This window comes from Zonotrichia leucophrys, chromosome 2, assembly GCF_028769735.1.
Source record: "Zonotrichia leucophrys gambelii isolate GWCS_2022_RI chromosome 2, RI_Zleu_2.0, whole genome shotgun sequence".
Taxonomy (NCBI): domain Eukaryota; kingdom Metazoa; phylum Chordata; class Aves; order Passeriformes; family Passerellidae; genus Zonotrichia; species Zonotrichia leucophrys.
In genome coordinates this window covers 6,083,755-6,107,177 of record NC_088171.1, presented here as the reverse complement: position 1 = coordinate 6,107,177, position 23,423 = coordinate 6,083,755, and the positions used below count along the sequence as shown (strand labels likewise).

Genomic DNA, 23,423 nt, shown 5'->3' with positions numbered 1-23,423 from the left:
CCAAAGGTGCCTTCTTGTTGTTCCTGAAGTAGATTTACTGGCTGCTTTTTCCTTCCTGTTCACTAGTTTTTTGGTAATATCAGTACAGACATGATGCAAATGTCCTTTCATTGTCAGGATCATTTTGTAGACTATTCCTGCCCATGAGCTGAATACACAGGACATATCATGTGTAAGGGAAAAAAATTAAGCAGCCTGATCCAAAGAGGGTACAACTGACTTAAAACATGCACATTTTTCTGTAAAACTAGCTCCTTGTTGTAATTGCTAATGAAAAAGTGTAAAGAAAGAATTTAAGTTTTTCTTTCGTGTCTGTTTGTTTACTTTGTACATTGACAGCATCTTGTCTCTTTCTCCTAATGGACAAATTTCCTTGCTGCTTCTACTGCTCAACCAAACCTTCAGGCAGGAGGGGAAATAAAAACAGCAACCAAAGCACAGCAGACAAACATCCCTGTGAAATTCCAGCAGGATGAAAGTGAAAATGCTTTAGAGCTGAAATGCATTTTCCTTTCTCAGAGACAGATAATTCCACGCTGCTGCAGCCCCCATAAAAGCTGGAATTGCATGGGAGGGTTGGTGTGGCCTGACAAGGATGTGTTCCACACTGGGAACCTGCTCTGGTGGTGTATATATATATATATATATATTTTTTTTTTTTTTTTTTTTAATATGAAGTATGTGGTGGTACCTACTGTTACCTGCTGCTCTGCAGCCTTCACAAATGATGCTCCACTTGATGCCAGAACTTGATTTCACTAAGGAAACATCATTTTCCACCTTCTGCTCCCACCTAAGATCTCTCAATTATTTGACCATTGCACTGGGTCTTTACTGCACCTTCCTTGAGGCTGAAACAAGGTGTTCAACATTGGATATGTACTGGGGATTAAATTGAGAAGCAAATTTATAGAATTTGTAATCCTTTTTAAAAATCAGACTATCTGAGCTTTCTCCATTTATTTTAAACAAATAAAATAGAAAATAATGACATTGCAAAGAGAAACAATTTGTGTATATCCCAGTGCAGCAACATCCAAATGAACTACTAAATTTAGCCTCCAAACACATCTAAAAACATCGACAACTGCAAATGCACTACTTTTTTGGAGGTTTTTTTTGTTAAGAGAGCCTTACTGTTAGCACTGCTCCCAGTCTGACCAATATGTCACCCAGAGCAAATAATTTTTCTATCAGTGTAGTTTTCTGAATGTGCTTGTTGTGAAACACCAAGTAGGTGTCATTTTGAGCCAGAGAATATCATTGATCACAATCATTTGATTTTCTCTCTCCTCCAAAAGTTACTTCTTCTTTCTATTGTACTCTGTTCCTTGCAAGCACAAAACAAATTCTTGCAATACACCAAGGGGGAAAATGCAGTTGGATAAACAAAATGAAAAGCAGCAAAAAAAAGTTCTGTTTGATTAAAGGAAGAAAAGTCAGATTTCAGGTTTCAAGGAGGTTTCTGAGGCATCACATGGGAAAAAAACCCACAGACAGATTTGCCCTTGTGCACCTAAGAAATTTGCCATCTCCCTGACATTCCTACTAAGTCTCTGCAGCATGGTTTTTAAAGCAGATTCTTGAGGTTGCTTGAGCATATCTAGAAATGCAAATAAATGGGGTTTTTCCTGCCTGCCTGCCAAGTCAAGTACTAGAGACATGTTTGCTGCAGCTGAGTGACATACATCTATTCAAATCCCTTCTGAACTGGAATCAATATTGCCTAGATCCATTACCTCCTGCTTTATTGGCAGCTTGGGTGCTTGTTCAGAAAACAGTCCCTCCCAGTAATGTAATAAAGCCCCCACCTTGGAGATAGTTAGATTGCCTGTGATATAGAATCCACTGATGATCATTTCCCTGCTGATTTTGGCTTGCTACTCCAGCTCAGGTTGCAGTCTCCATCACTACACACTCTTACATTAGACCGCTTGAGTCTCATCACCTAACAATTGCCACAGCAGATTTATTTGGATTTTTTTTTAACTCTTCCATAATAACGGTGACCAGACAAACCTCAGAGTGTCATTAACATGCTTTTAAAAATGCACTGAAATGGCTTCTTCAATTACCTCAAGATTTAATATCCTGGCCACAACACAGATATCCCTCACTCTAACAACAAATCCTTCCAGGAGAGAACACACAACACCACCCTTCCCTGAATTCCCTTTGGGTCCTCAGTGTGTCCCAGAGGCTGATGAATTCAAACTGTGAGCAAAAGCACATTCCACAAATGCTGAGAACACTCAGACATGGCCTTGCCAGCTCTCTCTCTTTACCCCACCTTCCTGATGCCTTGGTGGGCTCCCAACCCAAGAGTCCTCACTTGTCATGAATTTCATTACTAATAAATGAGGGAACCACAACCTCATGCATCTGCTTCCTCTGAAGTCCCCTCCCTTGCTCCTGTGCTGAAAACTGCCCCAGAAGGTCCCAAGAATGCAGATTTTGGTTTACTGTTGACCACTCTTGCTCTTGGCTTCAACCATTGAAGGGTGAGAGAAAACAAATCAACTTAGGTACGTCAGCCTGTAAATGATGCTCTGCCTGTCCCAACAGGTGGGAATACATGACTTTACACATCCCCTGGGGCCTGAGGATCATCTTTCTAATTATCCTCCTGCCTTTAAACAACAGCAGTGGATGACTGGCAGCAACTCTGTGCAATGTGTAGCAGATGAGACAACGCTTGGTAATTCTGAGCTAAAAAACCCCAGTGTAAGTAGGAATATTTATTACCCATTTTTAGGCATTTAAACCTTACCCAGTGGTATTAAATACTTAACTAAAACAGCAAAAGGCTGAAGAAGAAAGAAAGGAGGCATAAAGGGAAAGTTGGTTTCCCTTGATGTCACAAATATTGGCAGTTTTGATGTATTTATCAAAACAAGTACAAGAACACTCCGTTTGAAGGTGTCATTTTTGTTCTCTTATACTCAAGAACTGCAAGTTCTCCCCTGGCTGTTTCAGGCTGTAGCTCTCTTGTGGGCACAGTGCCTCCACCAGAGATTTTCTCCAACCATGGCTTTTTGATGACACTCAAATTTATTAGCTTTAACAGGAAGGAAAGAGGGTGAGTTTGCTCATTTACCTTGCTACAAACTAACCCTTAAATCCATACAGGCTGCCAATATAGAAATACTCCATGGATATTGGATTGGTGTGTAACTTCCCAGCAGTTGAACAATTCCAAAGCAGTAGCAATCAACCCTTTCAGCACTGCCCATGAGCAGCAGCTTCCCACTACCACAGCTCAGGTCACCAGCAAGAACAATGAATATTCCATCACACACAAAATATTATTGCTATGCAGAGCACTTGTTGTTTCCCAATATTGGTTTGCAAAGGCTGAGGTTCACCAGCACAATGGAGGTTGCCAGATCCTGGGATTCCCGGGAAACATCCCAATAGCCTTGGAGTTCTGCCTGAGCCTGGATAAACACAATGTATTACAATCAACAAAGGCCCTAATTAATGGATGCTGACATTGTACCTCCCGAGGAACAAACAAAGGGGAAAGCATGGCCCTCTGCCCAAGCATCTTGGAGTCTAACTCAGGCTGGCAATACACATCAGACACACCAGGCCTGCAGAGGGAAGGCTGACACTGAGCTTTGAGCTTTCCCTTTGTCTCATGTCAATACAAATACAGGCAGTGGCAGCAGAAAGCAAAACATCTCTCCCCAGCACCTGAGGGCTTTTCTTGCCTTTTTGTCCACAAGCAAGTTCAGATATCATCTTCCCTTCATCTCCCTGCACACACATGCCTTTATTTTTTTTTTCCTCATTAAATTGCTCCTAAATGAAACCTTTTATTTCTTTTTGCATTCTTTCACATTTGGTTCTACCAGCTCAGAACATCTTCCTCCAGAAGTAGATCATCTCACCTCCTCCCCTCTTCTCTTGGCCTAAGACACCCACATCCCTGGTTCAAATGCTCTCACATATTTCCCTCAAAAGCTCCTCTGTCCCACTACTCCAAGGTATTTTCCTCCTCTTTATGCAACTCCCAACAGCCTGCAATCTTTGCATGACTTATAATTTCCTCTGACCATAGGAGATCCCATCTCCTTCCATCCTGTCTGAACTCTTCCACTTCCATCAAGATCATGAGAAGCTGTCAGATAAAATTACAAGCTCTGACAGTGCACTTGTACCCTGGGGATGGGATTCAGGAGGAACCATGGGCATCTAAAGATGGCAGGGATATGAATAAAGTCCTTTATGCAGAGGATGTTAGTATACCCCCGGATCTCTTCACTGTCTATACAACAAGAAAATACATGAAATACATGTAGTCCATAATCAAATCAAGTGCAAATGTAGATCACAATTCAACCCTGAGTACCTTTCCACTTCCAAAACATGCTATTTTTGGGGCATTTGTTGATTTGTTTATCTTGCTTTGCCAAAAGCCAGGAATTCATCATCAGTTTCAATCCCTCCAGGTGTTCTGTTTCATTTCCATTAAAATACTCTCCACTCAGCCAAAATTTTACTTAGTTTTCACAATTTTTTACTGAGAAATTCAAATGTATTGAAAAAGAACTGTAATAAGGCCCCTAAAGATTTTAAATCTGAGTAAATGACACATAGAAACTTCTCCTCCCTACAGTTGAGAAAATTGTATTGCTATGCACAATATTGCCATTATCCTCTCTACTATTATGCCTAGTCCTAAGGAAGTTGAAAGAGCTACTTCATGCTGGTGAAAAGTGGACAGAACTAGAGGAAAATGTAGTAATAATAATAATAATAATAATAATGAAGGCAACAAAACCAGACCAGAATTGAAGATATTTTTCAAGTACTTACCCAGCATCAGAGCTGTTGCCACACAGTAACACATCTTCTGTACCATTTTTTATGAAATAGTTCACTGCAACAGAAATAGAGAAATGGCTTTTTAATAAACACATTCTGGGAATGATAACATTCAAAAATATCATCCACCAACCAGCATATTCAATTGGGACAGCAAATGAGAGATGAATGGCACGCTTTTGCTTTGTTTTGCTACTTTTAACTTCTATGAATTGAAAAAATAAATATATGTTTTCAAATATCTGCAAGCACTTGCTGTTTGTGTTCCAAATCAGACCTGTTGAATAAGGTGATGACGGGCTGTGGGTAATGTTTTTAGGAAATTCTATTCAGCCATGTCTCTCTGTCCAAACCAAGAACATTGTTACTAAATTCTGCAAATGTAATGAAACCAAACCATATGTTGCCTGTAACTTTTAGTCTCTACACTGATGAGACACGGATTAATTGAAGTTTGTGGCAGAAATTACTGACTCATAGGTTAAAAACGTAACCAGCTATAACTCAGAATGTAACAATATTAACAAAGCAGCCCACTCCCTCAGTCTGGTGGATTCTGCTCAGCATAGGAAATGCACAGTATAAAGCAAAAGAAATAAAAATACACCCTGTTAAAGACCAAAAAAACAAGGAAGCATTCACAAAGACAAATATTTATCACTGTAGTCATCTGTAATAGCAATGGAGAGAGACAGAAACTTCTCAAGGGAGCCTCAGAAGAGCAAGCTAAATTTAAGCGCTGTGGATCATTCCCAGGTTGACTCTCAATAAGGCTTAAGGAAATTAGCATCTCCAGGCTAATGAGAGACTTTGCATACACACTTCTTCTTCTCTCCCCAGCCAACCAAGTCTAACATGCAGAGTGACAGAACAGGAGGCCAATTTCTTCTCAGAAGGATAAGCAAAGTCAGTGTTCTGGAAGGAGCACAAAGAAAAGATGTTCTAAGGAACATTTCTAAAACCTGGCTGGTGGCAGGGAAGAACAGATAAAAGCATTGCTCTAGAAACATAAGAAATGCAAAACAGAGGTGTGCAGCTCACTGAGGAGGGGTAACTAATCTGGTTTGCTTTGCTGCAGCAGAGAGGATGTGATCTCTCTTGGACAAGGGATGAAGGTGGCAGCCTTGCCTGGTGAGGCCCTGTGAGCAGAGGGGCCTCTGCAGATGCTGCTCACAAGAGGTTCCCCATTCCAGGCTAACCCTCTGCTGTGAAATGTTTTAAAAATCAAGAGTGACAGCTTATCCAGGCGGGCTATGCAGGGAATGCTCAGTGGCTCAAGCACTGAACAGATGTGCTGTGGCTTCCTCAGTAAGCTGCGAGCAGTGGAAAAGCCCTGCTCTGCTGCATGCCAAGAGGGAATTACTGCCCAGGAGCTTGTGGTTACAGGGGCACGTGATGGTGTTCACAAGTTATCAGAGCACACGTCCTGCTCACACTGGATGCTTTTCCACTTTGTCTGGTCACGTGGGATTTCTACAGAAACACCTTGTGTGACAGCAGCACTCGGGACTGGGTATGGTTGAGGACTGGTGATCAATCACCACAAAACAGAGAAAGATGATGCCACATCTGCATCACCTTTCACTCTCCAGTTCTGCTGGGCAAGGACTTGTGCTTTTCTCAGGAGAGGTGGCATCTTATTTGGGATGCACAGAGTCAGTGACACAAACACACCAGACCACTTTTCTCTGAGCTAGATGCTCTTCAAGGTCCTATCCAACACAAACCATTCTACGATTCCAGGTTTGATTGAAATCCTGGAGCACAGTGTTGGTTGAAAACCAAAACAACACCTCCTGGTCAGCCAAATCAGAAGATAAGAAAAGCATGTGGGCACAGAATTAGGGAGGACAAGAATTCTCTGTGTGCAAACAAGAAATCTGAAATCTCGAAAACGTAAAATTCTGTTGTCTGCTCTTGACTTAAGCATTTACATTTCTAAACTAAGCAGAAGGCAGGTGCCAAAGAGCCCCATGAGATGCAGGCTGAGGAACTGGTGAGTAGATGCTGCTGGGAGGGCACATCTTCACCATGGGGTCTGTGCAGGGAGTGCCACAGCCACGGTGACAAACCTGGGGCTGAGGAAGAGGAGAGCTCCTGATCCCCCACTGATAAATGAAAGGGGGATTAGAGCTCTACACCCAAGGAGACAAATTGCTGTGTTATCAAAAATGTACACAACAATCAATCTTTGCTTCAAAGCCTGTTGGTTTGGGTTTCAATCAAGCCTGCTGGGCAATCAGAGGGCTGCAAGAAGCAAACAGGCATCACTCTTGCTTTAAAGAATGAACACCCTTGGTACCACATTAACCCATGGCCTCAGCTTCTCGTCAGCTCCCAACTCTAACCTGGGCAGAGAACTAGGAACTCCTTTTTCATGCAGAGCAGGATTTTCTCTCTGAAAACTGCTCAAACTGAGCAATGCCACATGAAAACACAATGATTTTCCATTGCCTTGGAAGACTGCAATTAATTTTTGGTTTGTTTTTCACTAAAAAATATCAGCTTGTGAGTGGGGGAAAAACAGGAAAACAAATACGGAAAATAAAACTAAAAACCTCTATTTTAGGTGCTTCCTTATGGTTTTTTTCTTAATTTTTGAAGTGAAATTAAGCCAAAACCATTATATTTGTATCACCTCTGTGTGTGTACATAAACTTTATGCAACATGCCATTCTTTCCAAAGGTAATGCTAATTTCTTTTTTTTACCACCTTCACTAAAATGTTGGTGTCACAGGCATAGGAAACGTTGCTTTTTAGGAATTTTTCTACAGGAATTTACAGAATAAGGTAACTACCTTGTCACATTAAAAGAAGTAAAAATGGTTTGAACAACAAGGTCTCTTTCAAGTCCTTGTTCTGCCTCCTACACTTCTCAAAGCAAATAACAATGGCCATAATTTTAAAGTCACTATATGCAAGTGGGTAAAACCACAAATTTTCTATGTCTATCTTCCTCCCAAAGTCAGTTCCTCATAATTTTGTCTGTTTCTCTCTACACTTTTTCTGATTTCTCAATATCTTCCAGATTTCTGCATTGCTCCCTCCTACACTAGGTGATTCTAACAGAGTAAACATTCACAGTGTCTCCACTTGTCAAATTAACAGGGGAAAAAAGAAAAAGAAAAAAACAAACTTCCTCAAAAAAAAATCCAATTAAAAATATACTCCAGCTTGTGCTTTCCACACCTTTATCACACAACTGAGCAGAAAGCCAGTAGGGTACATAGACTGCAGGATAGAATACAGGGTAGAAACCTTCCTCATTAATGTGTGAAGGAAAGGAAATTCTTCTCATTCAGAAAACTGAAAAAGGTTTGGAGTCAGCTTAGAAAATATATGTTCTGCCTCTAGTTTCTGCTCCTCCTTTGAAGGCCCTCCTGAAACGCTATTTTGACTCATCTTACAACAAATTAATTCCAATTAAAAATAAAACCACCACAACAACCCTATATATTATCACACTTGCATAAAGAGTAGCATTCAAATATCATTAGTCACTGCCCAGAGAAGAGTCCTCTGGCTGACTTTCTAACAAAAACTTCAGAGAGGTGTTTGTTATCTCAGACTATTTATTGCAGCCACACGGGCACTCGCTGGTTGGAGACTTTCCCCCAGCACTAGGGCTGGCACAGAGCACTGCCAGCCACCCAACGTGCCCATTCCAAATTTAAAATGCACTTCAGAGAGCCCCATCTCCTTACAGCTGTGATATGTGGCACGGAGAGGAAATAGACAACACCCCCTCCTCTCCCTTTCGCCCACCGGCGCAAACGCGCCCTGCCTCCCGGTAATTCGCGATAATTAAAACGAATCCTTGCTGCACTTGCTGTGTGCACACTGTGTCGCACACGGAGAAGCCTCTAATAAATGAAATTGAGTTTGAAGATGAAAAACATGCCTCACAAAAGCCATGGAACAGGCTGTATTAAGGGTGTTATTAGGGGAGAATGCTTGGGGAAAAAATGGAACAGCCGGTTAGTTCTTCCCGGCTAAAAGGGGTTGTAAATAATTATAATAATCAGTTGCTCTCCTGTTGCTCAGCCCCTGACAGGAGATCTGGGTGTTCTTTGCTGGTATTTGCTGCTGCTGACCCTTCTGCTGAGTTTCAGAGGCTCTTGGGTGCTCTCCTCTCCTTGCTTCCCATCCTCCCTCTTTCCCTGGGAAATCTCTTCTAGCTCAGCTCTCTGATACCTCCATACCCTGTAACCACATGAAAGGACATTTCCCTTTTGAAGGGAATTTCCTTTTTGAAACTTCAGTTCAAAAAGGAATAGGAGGACTTATGGCCAAGATGGTTGGGTGGGTAGAGGGAGCAGAGATCAAGGGGACAACTTTATGTACACCATTGGCAACTGCATGATGTTGTGGTAAACACAACCTGGAATTCTGGGCATGAGTTGTCCTGCAGGAGATATGGAGGGGCTGGGAGGAGGTTGTAGAAAATCCCATACAACCAGGTGGTGAGAGGAAAGTGGTCTCCTTCAGTTTGAGTCTCTCTGTTAGTGCTTCTCCCCATTCTCCAGACAAGTCAGAGAAACAATTTCCCTGCCAGGCTCAGCAGTCACCACAGCACAGAAAATATCTCCAATTTTGACAGCACAGCTTTTTCCCCCTTTGTGAAAAAGCCACTAAAAATATCAATCAAGCCCTCTTGAGCTAGATGGCTCCCGTGCACTGGGAAGAGGCTCTGAAAGCCTCAGAGATCCACAGAACCTGGTTTGTGTTGCTCACATGGCCTGAGGGAACAAAAAGCACATCAGGAAGGGAGGAAAAGCACATCAGGAGCTTTTGGAGGTGTGCACTAGAGGAGAGCAGAGAATTCAGATGCTCTCAAATTGGCTTGGGGAGCTTGCCAAGCCCAGGAGCATCCCCAGGAAGACAAGACAGGAGACAATGACTAGCAATAAATGCACATGCTGGCTTTTAAACATCTTCAGATAATCTCCTTCTATGCCTCTGTGCCTCACCAGTCACTCAGACCCCCACTCTTAGGGCTGTAGGGTGCATAGTAACTAAAAGCACATTTAGTACCACTTGTTTAGACATATGCTCCACATGAATAGGCAGCAAAGTGCTGAAGTGTGCTCTCTGGAAGTTTTGTAGAGGTTTTTGTGTTTTGTGGAATTTTTTTCATATGTTTCACACAAAAGAATTAAAATCAAAAGCTGCAACAAAGGTCAAATGCATTTGTGATTACAGGCAGATGACAGAAAAATAGAAAAAAAATCCCAACTTCTGCACTTACTGTGATAAAGAAAACAAATAAATTAGATCAAAAAATGGCTGGGAGACAGAAAACATGGGTTAAGATGAAAAGTCAGTGTGCAGGATCTCTGTGGGCTAGCAGAGGGCCGCACCTGCACGTCTTTGTTACATTTATAAGAACAAGGGAAAGAGAAGGTGAGCAGAGAGGTAACAACATCTCCTATACACAGTATTTTCTCCTATACACAGTATTTTCCTGGTAAATAAAGTGAGAGGCATGGACTGAATGAGGAGCACTAGAGACACCTACTCCACAAAAAAAAAAGAGCAGAGAAATGCAAAACGGAATATTAAGCTGTCAGAAAGCGAACTAAAGCGGAGAAGGAGAAAATCTCACCTATTCATAACCTTGTCAGCCCTTAAATTTCCTGTAAAAGTTCAGATAAGAGAGATGGATTCTTTTTTTGGTAGGGTTTCTTAGTCAACACTTTTATGTAATGCAAAGCTGGGATCAGAGGAAAGTGTAATATTGATACACAGGAGGGCAAGGATGGAGCAATATGGACAAGGGGATCAAATGCAGCCTCAGGCAATTTGCAGATGACACCAAGATGGGTGGGAATGTTGATGTGGAAAACAGGAAAGGTTTCTCACTCTCTACAGCTCCCTGACAGGATGGTGCAGCCAGGTCAGGCTTGGTCTTCTCCCAGGGAAGCAGTGATGAAGAGGAGGACTGGGAGAAATGACCTCAGGACTGGGAGAAACAACCTCGGGTTGCACTTGAGGAGGTTTGGATTGGATATTATGAAATATTTCCTCATGGGAAAGGTTATCATGCCAGGGTGGAGCCAGCACCCCTGCAGGTGTTTAAAAGATGCGTATATGCGACACTTGGGGACAGGGTTATACCTTGGCAGGGATGGGAGAATGGTTGGTCTTGATGATCTTAAGAAATACCACTTTCAATGCTTTCAATAGGGTACCTGCCAGACTGGAAATTATTGAGAAGTAATGAGGATGACTGGAGAAATTTAGGAAGAGCAGCAATTGAAAAAACGGGCATCTTTTATCCTAGCAAAAAAGGTGACTATCACAGTAAAAAAAATAGCATGTATTCTGGAAAAAGAGAACAGGGAGCTTTGTGTGCTCCCAGTGACAAGAACATGATAACAATGTTTTTTGCCTTAAGAAAATGGAAGGGGGAAAAGAAAAGAAGAATTTTCAAAACTAAAGATAAAGGAAATATTTTTTCACTCTATTTCCCATTTGAACTGCTGAAGTTGCTGCTGCAGGCTGCCCCTGTGGACAAAACATTCAAAGAAAGATTTGTTGCCTGTGTAGATAAGGATATCCTGAGTTACAACAGTTATTGTTAACAGAAAATGAGAAAAATATCTATACTTTGAGCTGTACTAATAATTTGCTGGAACAAATGGGACTGTTCAGTGGCACAGAGAGATGCTGCTCTAGGTATGCCAAGGCCAGGTTGAGCCTGGGAATTCCCATATTTTATCTCTACCATGCTTGGGGGAGTTCAACACTGATGGAAATTATCAGGAGAAAATACATCTTTACCTATTCCATAAAACCAGTGCAATAAGAGCAAGCAGCAATGCAAGTTATTCTGTGCTCAGGGTGCACCTGGGCTGTGTGCTCAGTGTAAAAGCAGAAGATGTTCTTGCCTTTGCAATGCACTTTATTGCTGAACCTGGAGCATGGACAGACCTTAATGGGCACACAGAAAGTCCTTTTAAATGCACATCACTGTTCAAGCCAGGTGGTGCTTTAATTCTGTAGTTTATGAACAATTTGAAAGTGCAGGAAAACTGAAAATGTTTAGTCTGAATTTTCCATGGCAGATCTTTCCTCAAGTAGATCTCTCTATTAGCAGTGATGAGAACAAAATATGTAACTGAGGTAGAAATTCTCCTGTTTCACAAAATATTTCAAATATTTACAATATAAGAACATCATCTTTCACCACAAGGCTGAAAAAAGCCTTACTGGATGGTCAGGAAAAGACTATATTGGATTCACCATGATCAATTCCTAAGTTTTTCTGATCCTTGCACTTCTGTTGAGGGTTTCTTTTTCTATTTAGCTAAAAAAATCAAAGTGCACAGGTACAATACCCATGTTAATAACACACCAGAGCATTAAGTTTTGAGCATTGATGAAGCTATTTATCAAAAGACCCACAGTACTTGAACAATGCCACAATATTTACAGTTAGAGTAATGTCAATAGATTGCATGCTGACAAGCACCATCTGAAAGCCCAGAGACGTTCCTTGTTTTAATCACTGGTTCATTCACAATCATACATTAAAAAACACCTATTCCAGTCCCAACTTGATTTATTGCTCCTCTCTTTCCTCCCACCTCCATAATTATTCATCAAACACTCACTGTCTTCTATTACCACCTCAGACAACTCCTCAAACACTTCAGCTCTCCAAAAATTGGCCATATTTATTATCTGACTTGGACAAAATTCTTTTCTCTACAATCCCCATACAGATTCAGAGTATCTGTTCATAGAGCTCCATTTCAGTGTTTCTGGAAACTAAAATGATTCCATCAGGCAGAGATAACAATCAGGAATAGAGCTTAGAGAAGATACCCACAGCCTCATCTACATGCAGATTTACATTTGTATATATTCACACATTTATGCCTCAGCATCTATTCCTTACAAGCCTTTGATCCCTTCTCAAATGCCCAATACCATGATTTGGATGGGTATCCCCAAAACTTCACATACTCTATACGTCTTGCTAAATATAGAACCTGAAGGAACCCTAAATCTTCCAGGTCTAACTGGAGGTGACAAAAATATTTTATTAATCTTGATGTGGATTTTTTCCTTTTAAAAGTTTTGTTTTGTTTTTCCCCCAGATCACTGTTAACTGCACAATTTGACTCCAGAAGAGAAAAATCACTGCCATGAAATGAATGCCAGAAACTACTCTAGAAGGAAAAAATAACAACCCTGAAATACCTGGTATAAGATATAAAAATAGTAGCTGATTCCTCCCATTTAAAGGCTCATAAAGCTTGAATGTTCATTTATTTTACTTGTTAATTTTTTTTAACGTCAGTTGCTTGGACAAGACTAACGGAAATTACAGGGTTGCTCTTTTACACCTTAAAATATTCTTATTTTGAGAGGAAAAAGTATACAGAACAATTTGAAAACAAGACTCTTTCAGAGTGTCTTAAACAGGGTATTTAGTCTAAAGAAAAAGAAAATGCTGGGGTTTAAGACTATCATTCCATAAGTGACTTTATATAATTTAATTATAGTTTTAAGGTTCTACTCTAAAGCTTTTTTTCTTATGCTTTCAGCCCTTACATTAAACCCTGCTCAACAAAAGGACTCAGATTTCTACTTACTGACTAGTCAATAATCCATTTTCATAATGGAATTCATAAATGACATTAAAGATTCTAAAATCACCAGCGACATGAACCAACTACACCCAGTCCATTGGTACTTCTCTAAGCCAGTGACACATCTGACATCCCATAGCTTTTAATCCGTTCTAGCTTGCACGTTCATGAAGCTTCACTTCATCAAAAATGCCTTTAATTTAAACACCACAACCCAAAACAGGCTTTCCAGGTGTTATTTGGAGCTGCTTTCCTCGAAATCGTTACAAGTATTGAAATTAGGCTTTATAGTTTTTTAGTCAGCTTGTATTTCTAAACTATTAACTCTCCTAATGATAACCAACAGCACAATGACTTTGACGTTGATCTATTGATCTCATAATTTTCAAAATGCTGTGGATGTAAACTATCATTATTTTCAACCTTTTTTTTTCCCTTTATTTCATTTTTTATGTACAATCACTGCTGCATCTAAAACTCCAATCTTCCAGGTTTGTTATTATTAATGTCTAAAAATAATCCCCCTTGGGCTTATTGATCGCAATCTCTTACCAAATCTAGAACTGCAGGTAGGAAAATAATTACCTATCAGTAGTCACCATTTTCCCAGATGAATGATTGTAATTTTACCACTGGCACTTGACATGAAGAATTTTTTAGCCTGATTTTATCTGATACTCAGCTGTCTCTCATCCCACATTCCATTCATTCAAAGAGTAGTTGCACAGAGGGAACTGGGAGACCTGATGAGCTACTTCTCCCTTAATCTTCATTTTCCCCCCTCTCTAGCTTTGTCATTGGAGACAAAGCCAGAATGGAATAATTTTTCTGATAAACCTTCCTCTTAGAAGTTCTGTGGTGATGTTCACAGGGGTCCCAGGATGAGGGAAGAGCTGAGAATCTTGACTCCATGTTTCAGAAGGCTGATTTATTATTTTATGTTATATATTATATTAAAAGAAAATTATATATTAAAACTATACCAAAAGAATAGAAGAAAGGATTTCATCAGAAGGCTAGCTAAGAAAAGAAAGGAACGATAATAAAATCTTGTGACTGACCAGAGCCTGAGACAGCTGGGCTGTGATTGGCCATTATTTAGAAACAACCACATGACACCAAAAGAAGATGTACCTGTTGCATTCCACAGCAGCAAACCATTGTTTACATTTCGTTTCTGAAGCCTCTCAGCTTCTCAGGAGAAAAGATCCAAACAAAAGGATTTGTCATAAAATATATCCATGACAGAAGTTCCTGTTTAATTTTTGAGCCTTTTAAATGGGTAGAAAGAATATAAAAGTTCTCTTGTTCATCCCAAAGAGAGGTGCCCAGCAAAAGGCAGAATTTAGACCTGAATCTCCACTGCGAGCTGAGGAAAGACTAAAATTTTGTCTCATCTCACCATGACTGCTGTGCCCAGAAATTAAGCTGAGACACCAGAAGCATCCACAGTAACTTAGCAGAAGTTTCTTCCACAGAGTTAAGTTGTTAATGGCTGGACAATTTTCTTCTTGATAGTCCAGTCAGGAATATTTGCTCATGCTTTTATATTCTAGGAATTTTTATTCTAGTGTTTAGTGAAACTAAATAGGAGCCACTTTGAATCTTCCCACTGGATCTCCATGCCTATAATTTTGCCTCTTTCTTCCCAAGTTACCTCCAGCTGCAGAAGCCATTGAAATGATGGCAAGAACAACCAAAATGTTGGGTGGACAGGCAGGAATTCCTTATGGGATTCAGTGTATGATCATCTCATGGCAGATGGAGGGGAAAACCCAACAATTCTCAACAACATTATCAACCTTGCAATGCAGGATTTACAAGATTTATAGAGAAAAGTCTTTTCTTGAACACACTGGTGGAACAGGAAAGTACCCATGGGTCTTGAGTATGGAGTTAAGGGAAGGAGCTCCAGAAATCTGGGGTTGTGGTGGTTATTTCCTCAGGGATAAACCAAAAATCAAGAGCTACCACATAACTGTGGTTAAGCCAGTAATGACACAAAGTTTATAAACTGACTTTTTTCCCCGCATATAAAACCAAAATGAGAGGATCTAGAAAACAGATGAGAAAAAGCATTTCCTGCCTGGAGGTTGAAAGCAGATAAGGAAAGATTACAGAACTTTGTCCAGATATGAAGTTTTGAATAAAAAAACAGACCTGGAGCTATCCTGGGCCATCCCAGAGACACAACCAAAATGTCCCCTGTAGCAAATGCCCACAGCACGCAATTATCTCAAACAAGAAAGGGCTTTGAAAGACTCAAACCCAAGTTCTTATCTTCCTTCACACCTCATGACTAAATATCTCAACTATTTCCTCTGCAGCACCAAACAATTCTTCCCTCAATTACCCTTTCAAGGGGTTTTACTGATTTCTGTTTTTTTCATTCATGCAAAAAATGGTTATAAGGCACAGGAGGAGGCTGATGCCATTTCAGAGGCTCCCTGCTGTCCTTTAAAATATTAAAATGTTCTTAAATATTCCAAAGCAAATTCTTGCTCTTCAAGAAGAGCAGAACTGTCACATCACCCCATTTTAATTCTCTATTTGGGTGTCCTGATGAACAGAATTAAGAATTTCTTCAATTTAATTTTCAGTGGTTTGAACTCCTTTATATCTTTACATACCCCTTTTTCTATAAAGTATTAATATGGATCTCTGACAGTACTTCAGGTTTCTGTTTTCTGGGTTTTTTAGATTAGTATCCTTGTTCCAAACTAAATGACTCAGCCACATTGGTTTTGAAATCTCCAAAGAGCTCTTGTAATTTTCTGTGCACCCTTCGAGTGAACTCTACTATCTCAACATGCTGGCCAATTTTCTTCTCTAGTTCTTCTTCAGAACAAACACTGACATGATTCTGTTTCTTAATATATTCCTCTTTTTATCTAATTTGGTCTGCCTACACTTTAATCTAACTGTATGTATTGCTTAATTCCCTGCAGTACTTGAAATTCGGACTGTTATTAAATTGTGGTCAGTGCCTCTCCCTTAAACGGTCACTTCATTTCACCATAATACTTACGCAAAATGAAATACAAAGAACTATCCCATCTAGTCACAAAATGAGCCAGTCCTTCCATTTCTGAATCACTTTAGTGCAATAGGGGATGTTAAATGAAAATCCTGCTTAATATTGTTCTCTCTTGCCTAATGGCTAAGCCTCCTTCTTCAGTGTTTTGAGGAAGGCTTCATTGTTCTTATTCAGAGGTTACTACTTTTTCTTATAAATCTGCTATTCTTCTAGGTCTTCAGGGGCTTGCTCCATTGCCTCAACACTTTCACAATTTTAATAATTTCTGTCTATCCAAAGTAAGTGACAACTGTTTGTCATAATGCACCATGACTTTATTTTCAGACATTATGAAAATACTTATTATTATTATTATTATTATTATTATTATTATTATTATTATTATTATTATTATTATTATTATTATTACTACCTAGTAATACAACGTGGTCAAAATTTAATTCACTTTAATCCATTATCTCATCAAGTTGGTTATCTTTGTAGTAAGCAAATCTCCTCTAGTGATAGCAAGTACATTTTCATGACCGTATTAACCATTGCTGGATTTCCTATATGGATTTCTGGGAGTGTCTGCCCTCCTCCCCATATCAGGACTACATAAATAAACTGGCTCATGGTATGCTGGAGCAGCTGTACAATTCCCCACATTTAAAGCAATGCTGCAGCTGACCCTGACATTATGTGTATTTTAACAGACTATCCAGTATCACATTTACCCTATTGCCATTTCCAGAGAGCCAGACTATCTTCACAGCCCCATTTCTTCCTTTCACCTTTCTTGCAGGGCTTTATGCTTCCAGCCATCACTGTTTTATCCCTCAATGCCTCTGTGAGACAGAGAAAGATGCTGCTCATACAGGTCTGTTATCTGTGGGTAGAGGAGCCCTGAACTGCCTTGATCCATCACAGGTGCACAAATATCTTTACTACTTCCTCACTGGAAGCAGGGATGGGATAACACAAACAGAGCTGAAATTTTCATGTGATTGCTCAATTTCAGAAAACAGAGCTTTAAAAATATATAAGGCCCCCTAAAACTGTGAAAATCATCAGTGAGGCAACTAGGACTTCATAGGAAAGCAGCAGAAGTATTTTCAGCATGAACTGTGAAGGCGCCATAGAGATTCAAAGAAAGGTACCTAGGTCTTTCAAAACCACACTGGCATCATGATGAGCCAGGAGTCACATTTTGCTGATTCAGGTACAGATCTTCATCAAAATAATTTAATTAAAAAAAAAAAAAAACCAAAAAAACAAAAAAACAAAAAACCATAACAACCACCAAACAAACAAACAAACAAAAAAAAAAAAAAAAAACACCAAAAAAACCCCAAAAAACGCCAAAAAACACAACAAAAAAACCCAGCCCAGAACAAACAAATAAAAATACCAAAACCTCAAATGATCAGAAACCAGTTACAGGGCAAAGACAAGCTTACCTGGATCACTAAGAAATTCCTCTGAGTTGTTCCACGTCCTACCATCCAAGTACAAGGAGCCATTGGTGAAGTTAAACATGGTGTAATCCCTGACACATTTATGTCTCAGGTTGCCCATGAAGAGCTGGAGGCCTATGAGGGCAAAGACACTCAAGCAGAAAACGGTCAGGATCATCACATCTGCAAGTTTCTTAACAGACTGGATAAGTGCCCCTACAATGGTCTTCAGCCCTAGGGAGATAAAAGCCAAGAGTTTATAGACTGAGAGACTGAAATGTGTCTGCAGAAAGCTGCTTTTCATGATGAAAATCTCCATGGAAAGGGAAATCTGAAGGGCTGTGAGTGTGTGTTTGCAACTGGACGTCAGAAACGAGAGACAAGTGATCACTTTGAATGTCTGGTTTGGCCTGGTCTTGGACAAAAGTCCTGGAATTGCACAAACACTGGTTTAAAAATGGAGGGGAAGAACTGGATGGAGGGACAGTGAGATGTGGAACTATCCATGGATAAAGAAAATATGGAATGCTTTATATTTTCATGGAGCAGCAGTAAAGATGGTAAAGCCTAAATCCCACTGAATTTTGAGAACATGAATTGCTTTTAAATCTCTCAGGTGATTCTGATAACTTTATCCCTCACATAAACAGATGAAGAGGTATGGAAATGCTGTTTATTCCCTGATTATTTTACATATTTTAGTGCCAAATCCAACATGCTGTCCTCATATGAATAATTCCTCTGCCTTCAATTCATTTGCTTAAGACAACAAGAATTTGGGATTAGAAAAAAAGCCAAATATAGGCAATCAAATAAATACAGTGGAAATTATTTGAGTAAAACAACCTGAGGCTCCAAAACTACCTGGGCAAAGTTAATCATTTTATAGTATGCTGCCAAAGTAGATAAATAATCCCATTGCATAACACCAAAGGCTTGGGTCACACAAATTAGCTTCTCTTTTATTATTTCACCCTTTAACACTAGCTTCACTTTATTCTTCTATAAATATTCAGATAAAAATAATTATACAGTTTTCTCAAGTGATAGTTATTGCTTTTGAAGTGTTCCTGGAGATAAGCACTGTTTGAGCTGATTGAATATTACATGACTACAACAGAAAACCCCATTCCTTTTTAAAAAAAGACCCTTCTCCTCTAAACTGGTGTGCTGCAGCTGGACATTAATATCAGCTGCACATTGGTGGCAATTTTGTCATTTCTTTCCTATTTATATTTAATTAATACTGGCAAGCAGTAATAAGTGCTTCTGATAATCTGTGTCACCAGTATGGCAGCAATAAGAAAAACTGATTTAAATAGAAAAAAAGAAAATGCAAAGGGGAAACAGGAGGAATTCTTCTGGGCAATATTCAGAAGCACATTGATTTGCTCACTGAATATGAACACACATATTAAATCTCAGCTCCTTGGAATTCCACCCCAAGAGCTTGGCAGCCACAAAGACTGAGCTAGGGCTGCATAATTGGAAATAATGTGAAAATGTACTTCAGGACTCATAGGAAAGCAAAATTAGCTTTTGGCTTTGCTTAAAACCTCTGGTTAGAGTGAGGGGAAACCAGGGTTTCTCAGATGAGGATGAGCTGCTGGAATGGCCACAGGTGCAGCAGTCCCTGCATCCAGCAGCCTAAAATACTCCACTCCTGCATGGGATATCGCCAATCTGTGAATGATATTAACATCTGTAAAATGGCCCATTTAACCAAAAGGCACTGCTCCACCATGTGTGGGGAGCTCACAGAATTCCCAGAATGACCAGGTTGGAAGAGACCTCCAAGATCATCGAGTCCAACCCAGCCCCAACCCCTCAACTAAACCCTGGCACCCAGTGCCACATCCAGGCTTTGTTAAACACACCCAGGGATGGGGACTCCACCACCTCCCCGGGCAGCCATTCCAGAACTTTATCACCCTTTCCATGAAAAACTTTTTCCTGGTATCCAGCCTAAACTTCCCTTGGTGCAGCTTGAGACTGTGCACTCTGGTTCTGTCAATTGCTTCTCTCCCCACCAAATTCTTGTTTGCCTCTCCAAAATTAGTTTGTGGGATGGTAAAGAGGGTGAGGTTAGACAGCTCCCTGCTCTGCTCAAAAATAAAGTATAAATTGTTGCAGGACAAACATCAGGCAAAACCTGGATTTTCATGTTACTTCTCCTCCTCACCAGAAAGACGTTTTACAAATGAGATCAATTCTACTCAGATACTTAGAAAAAGGCTGATTTAAATTTTTGAACCAATCTGTAGGCTTGGCTGCCTGTTTTCATGCCTAAATAAAAATAAAACCTCTTCTGCTAATCTAGCCTTGAGTAAATTTTTTACCTGAAGGGGAAGTAATTTTAGATGTAACCCAATTCTGAAAGGACTTCTGGCTTGTCACCCTTGCCCAGCATTATAAGACCTTTAAGACAGTCAGGTATTACACAAGTAGTGGGGGGGGGGGGGAATTTGCAAATAAACTAGAATTCTAAATTTTTTTAATCTAATATTTTGAAATATTTTTGGTGATTCTTATCATTGGTTGTCCTTTGAATGCACGGATGTTGCTTCACTGAAGTTGGTTAAACTTGGGAAATCCAAATGCAAAGTGAGTCTTAAGGAAAAAAATACTATGAATTATTTTACTGCCATACTCCCTGTGAAATCGCTGTAGAACATTTATTTGTTTGCAATACAAACACAAACTTGAAGCCTGTATTTGTACCATCTAAGTGCAATAACTAATCTTACTCATATGGGCAAGGACAATCTGAGTCCTAACATGAATAGGGATAATATTAGAGAAAAAACCCTACAAAATTCTAGTCACCAATAAAGACACTCTGTTTTCAAAATCAGGCCTCAGTATTGCCAATTTTAAGGTCATTTATTGAAACATGTTTTTCCCAGATTACTTACTGGAGTTTTAAATAGAATAGCAATTCTATACTCTTTGTTTTACAAGTTCATTCCTTGCAGGTATCAAATAATTTCTTTATGAGATGGTTTTCTGCTTTACTTCCTTTTAATTTTGTTTTGTTTTGTTTTCATAGCTTACGAGCTTCTGAACAATTTAAGAAGATTCTTTAGTAATACAATTTCTGTAATTAAAGACCATTTAAAAATAACTTGCACTCTGCCTCCTGGACCTTTGTTAAAACTTTCCAGGAAAACCATTTGGAGAGTGTTATACTTACAGCTGAACTGTTTTTTCTCGCCCTTTAAAACCAAAATTTTCTCAGAAAATTAAGTAGCATCCATCAAGGTGGTTGACACAACTAAGTGCCAAAGCTAAGGAGAATATTTAATTCATTGCTCATTTAAACTATCTGTGCCTCTAAAACAGAAGGGCTGAGGCGAATTAAGGACACTTAGGACTTCTTGCAGGTGCTCTGCATCTCTCTGAATCAATCCCATGTAAAAAGCAATGCTCGATGTATTCAAATTTAGAGCATGGTTAAATCTTCTGGAGAAATAATCCTTCTTTGAAATAGTGCCAATGAGAGCACAGCAATATAGCTTAATAGAAGATATTATTTATGGGGCATTAAAGGCATTTACTTAATTCTTGCAAGTCAGACATCAAACCAGGCAGCATGCAGGAAAAAACCCGAGGATCTGATCCAAAGCTGAGAAACATCTACAGCTGTTAATAACAATGGGTCTATAGATTACTCCCTGTGGAGTAAATCAATAACAGGCTTTTTCTGAATCACTGACTTCTTTCCACACCTCTGGGCCAAATCCTGCTTGCATGACATGAAAAAAACCACGAGATCCAAAATCAGTGGAATGAGGGCTGTGTAGGCAGCCTGACATCCGCAGAGAGCAAAAAGAATTTGGCCCAAATGTTCCTGTTAAGGCAGGTAAAAATTATCACATTCAGAGGTTAATCAAATAATCATTTTTCAAATGCAAATCAGAAACCATAGAAAATGCAAGCAACACCAAACAATGAGAAATGGCAGGATCCCAAAACACCATCCATTCCTTATGTGAGATGTGAGGAAGTATTAGCATAATTCAGTATGACATCCATACCAGATGTTGGCAATCACCTACAGAACATCAGACACGTTCATGCACAGTCTGGAAACAAGTGGGAAGAAGAAGAAAAATTTTAAAAAAACACCAAAAAAAAGGAAAACAAGAGTGTGACTTGCAGCAGAGTTGTCCTCATCGAGCCCATTCTTTTCCCCGAGGATACATACACCTGTGTCCTGTAAATGTCTGCATGAGTCACAGGCGTGTAGGGAGAGAAGGGCTCACCCCTGATGAGTGTATTTTGCCATTACTTACTGAGACATGGGGCAGCAGAGAATTTAACAACGTGTTGGCAAACCTGAATTGGTGTCAGCATTCCTGCAGGCTGGCTTAGCGTGGAAAAGTGACTGACAGGCCAGCCTCCAGGGAAAACACAAATATGCCATATGTTTCTCACCTCTGGGGTAGCTACATCTTGAGTTAAGTGATTTACCCACCAAAAAGGGTGACATTTATCTCCCGGCAGCAGGATTTCAGTGCAGTGAACAGGGGGTCAGTCTCCTCCACACAGTCTTAATTCTTGTTCTCCGAGCTCTGTTCTGGCTATCACAGAGGCACTGGATAACATTCACAGCACTATTTATAGCCTTTAGTCTCACACTAACTTAAATGGGAGCTGGATCAGGCCCCAAAGTGCCTTGGCCCAATTTTCTATGAGGTCACCTTTCCCCGGTACCCTGTCGTTTCGTGTGAGGTGTCCGTGGTGTGCACGCCTGCTCCAGAAAGAGCAGGGGAGCTTCTCTGGATACAGCTGCACACAGGCAGTTTTCAAAATCCTGGGGATGATCATGAGGATGACGATGATGATGGCCTGCTTTTTGTGGCCTTTTGATGGAGAGAATGTACCTCAGGGTTTATATTATCTCAATTAGTACTTATCAAAACATCAGTGATTTCCATGAGGGTAAAATATGATTCAAGACCCTCTGTTGTTGTTCCTATTGAGCCCACTGGGATTTGGATGCTCTGGTAATGGGATGCTAATGGGAGACAAATGAATGGCTTCAGTGGGCTGTTCTGCTGCTGACCATGGTTCCTATCTGGCTAGAAAAACAAATGAATCCAGTTGCCATGGGAACACGCAAGACGCCAATTAGTAAATCAAATCACTGAGTTAAGGGTTTTAAAATGCTCCCATAGAGAAAATGTTACCTATTTCTAAGCACCTGAACCTGTACAAAGCTTGTTTTCCTCTCAATATCACGGGCAATTGGAAAACAGGAAGAAATGAGTGTGTTCAGTGCAGAAGGACGAAAATTGAAGGGTTCTATGGAGGTCTTCTGGCATGTTAAGGGCTGCCACAGGAGATCAGACACTGACCTGATGTCTTACACAGCTCCAGGGGAAAAAAGAGAGATCTGATGAAGCAAGAGAGAGGGAGGCTGCATCCAGAGACAGGACCTGCAGGTCCGTGGACATTTGGAGCGGGAGATATTGGCATTCTGGCACCCAAACTGAGACCCAGCTCTCCAGTGAGAG

At 40.1% G+C, this 23,423-nt stretch overlaps 1 protein-coding gene across 2 annotated transcripts in view; it reads right to left on the bottom strand.

The window, feature by feature from the left end:
- The window catches only part of LOC135443558 (sodium channel protein type 5 subunit alpha-like), a 214,421-nt gene that overhangs the window by 130,954 nt on the left and 60,044 nt on the right, over positions 1-23,423 (bottom strand). For both annotated transcript variants that reach the window (XM_064703849.1, XM_064703850.1), the window contains 2 exons: positions 17,908-18,138; positions 4,822-4,885 (listed from right to left, as the gene is read on the bottom strand). In XM_064703849.1, coding sequence (XP_064559919.1) covers positions 4,822-4,885; positions 17,908-18,138 — 295 coding nt within the window. The remainder of the gene's footprint in view (positions 1-4,821; positions 4,886-17,907; positions 18,139-23,423) is intronic.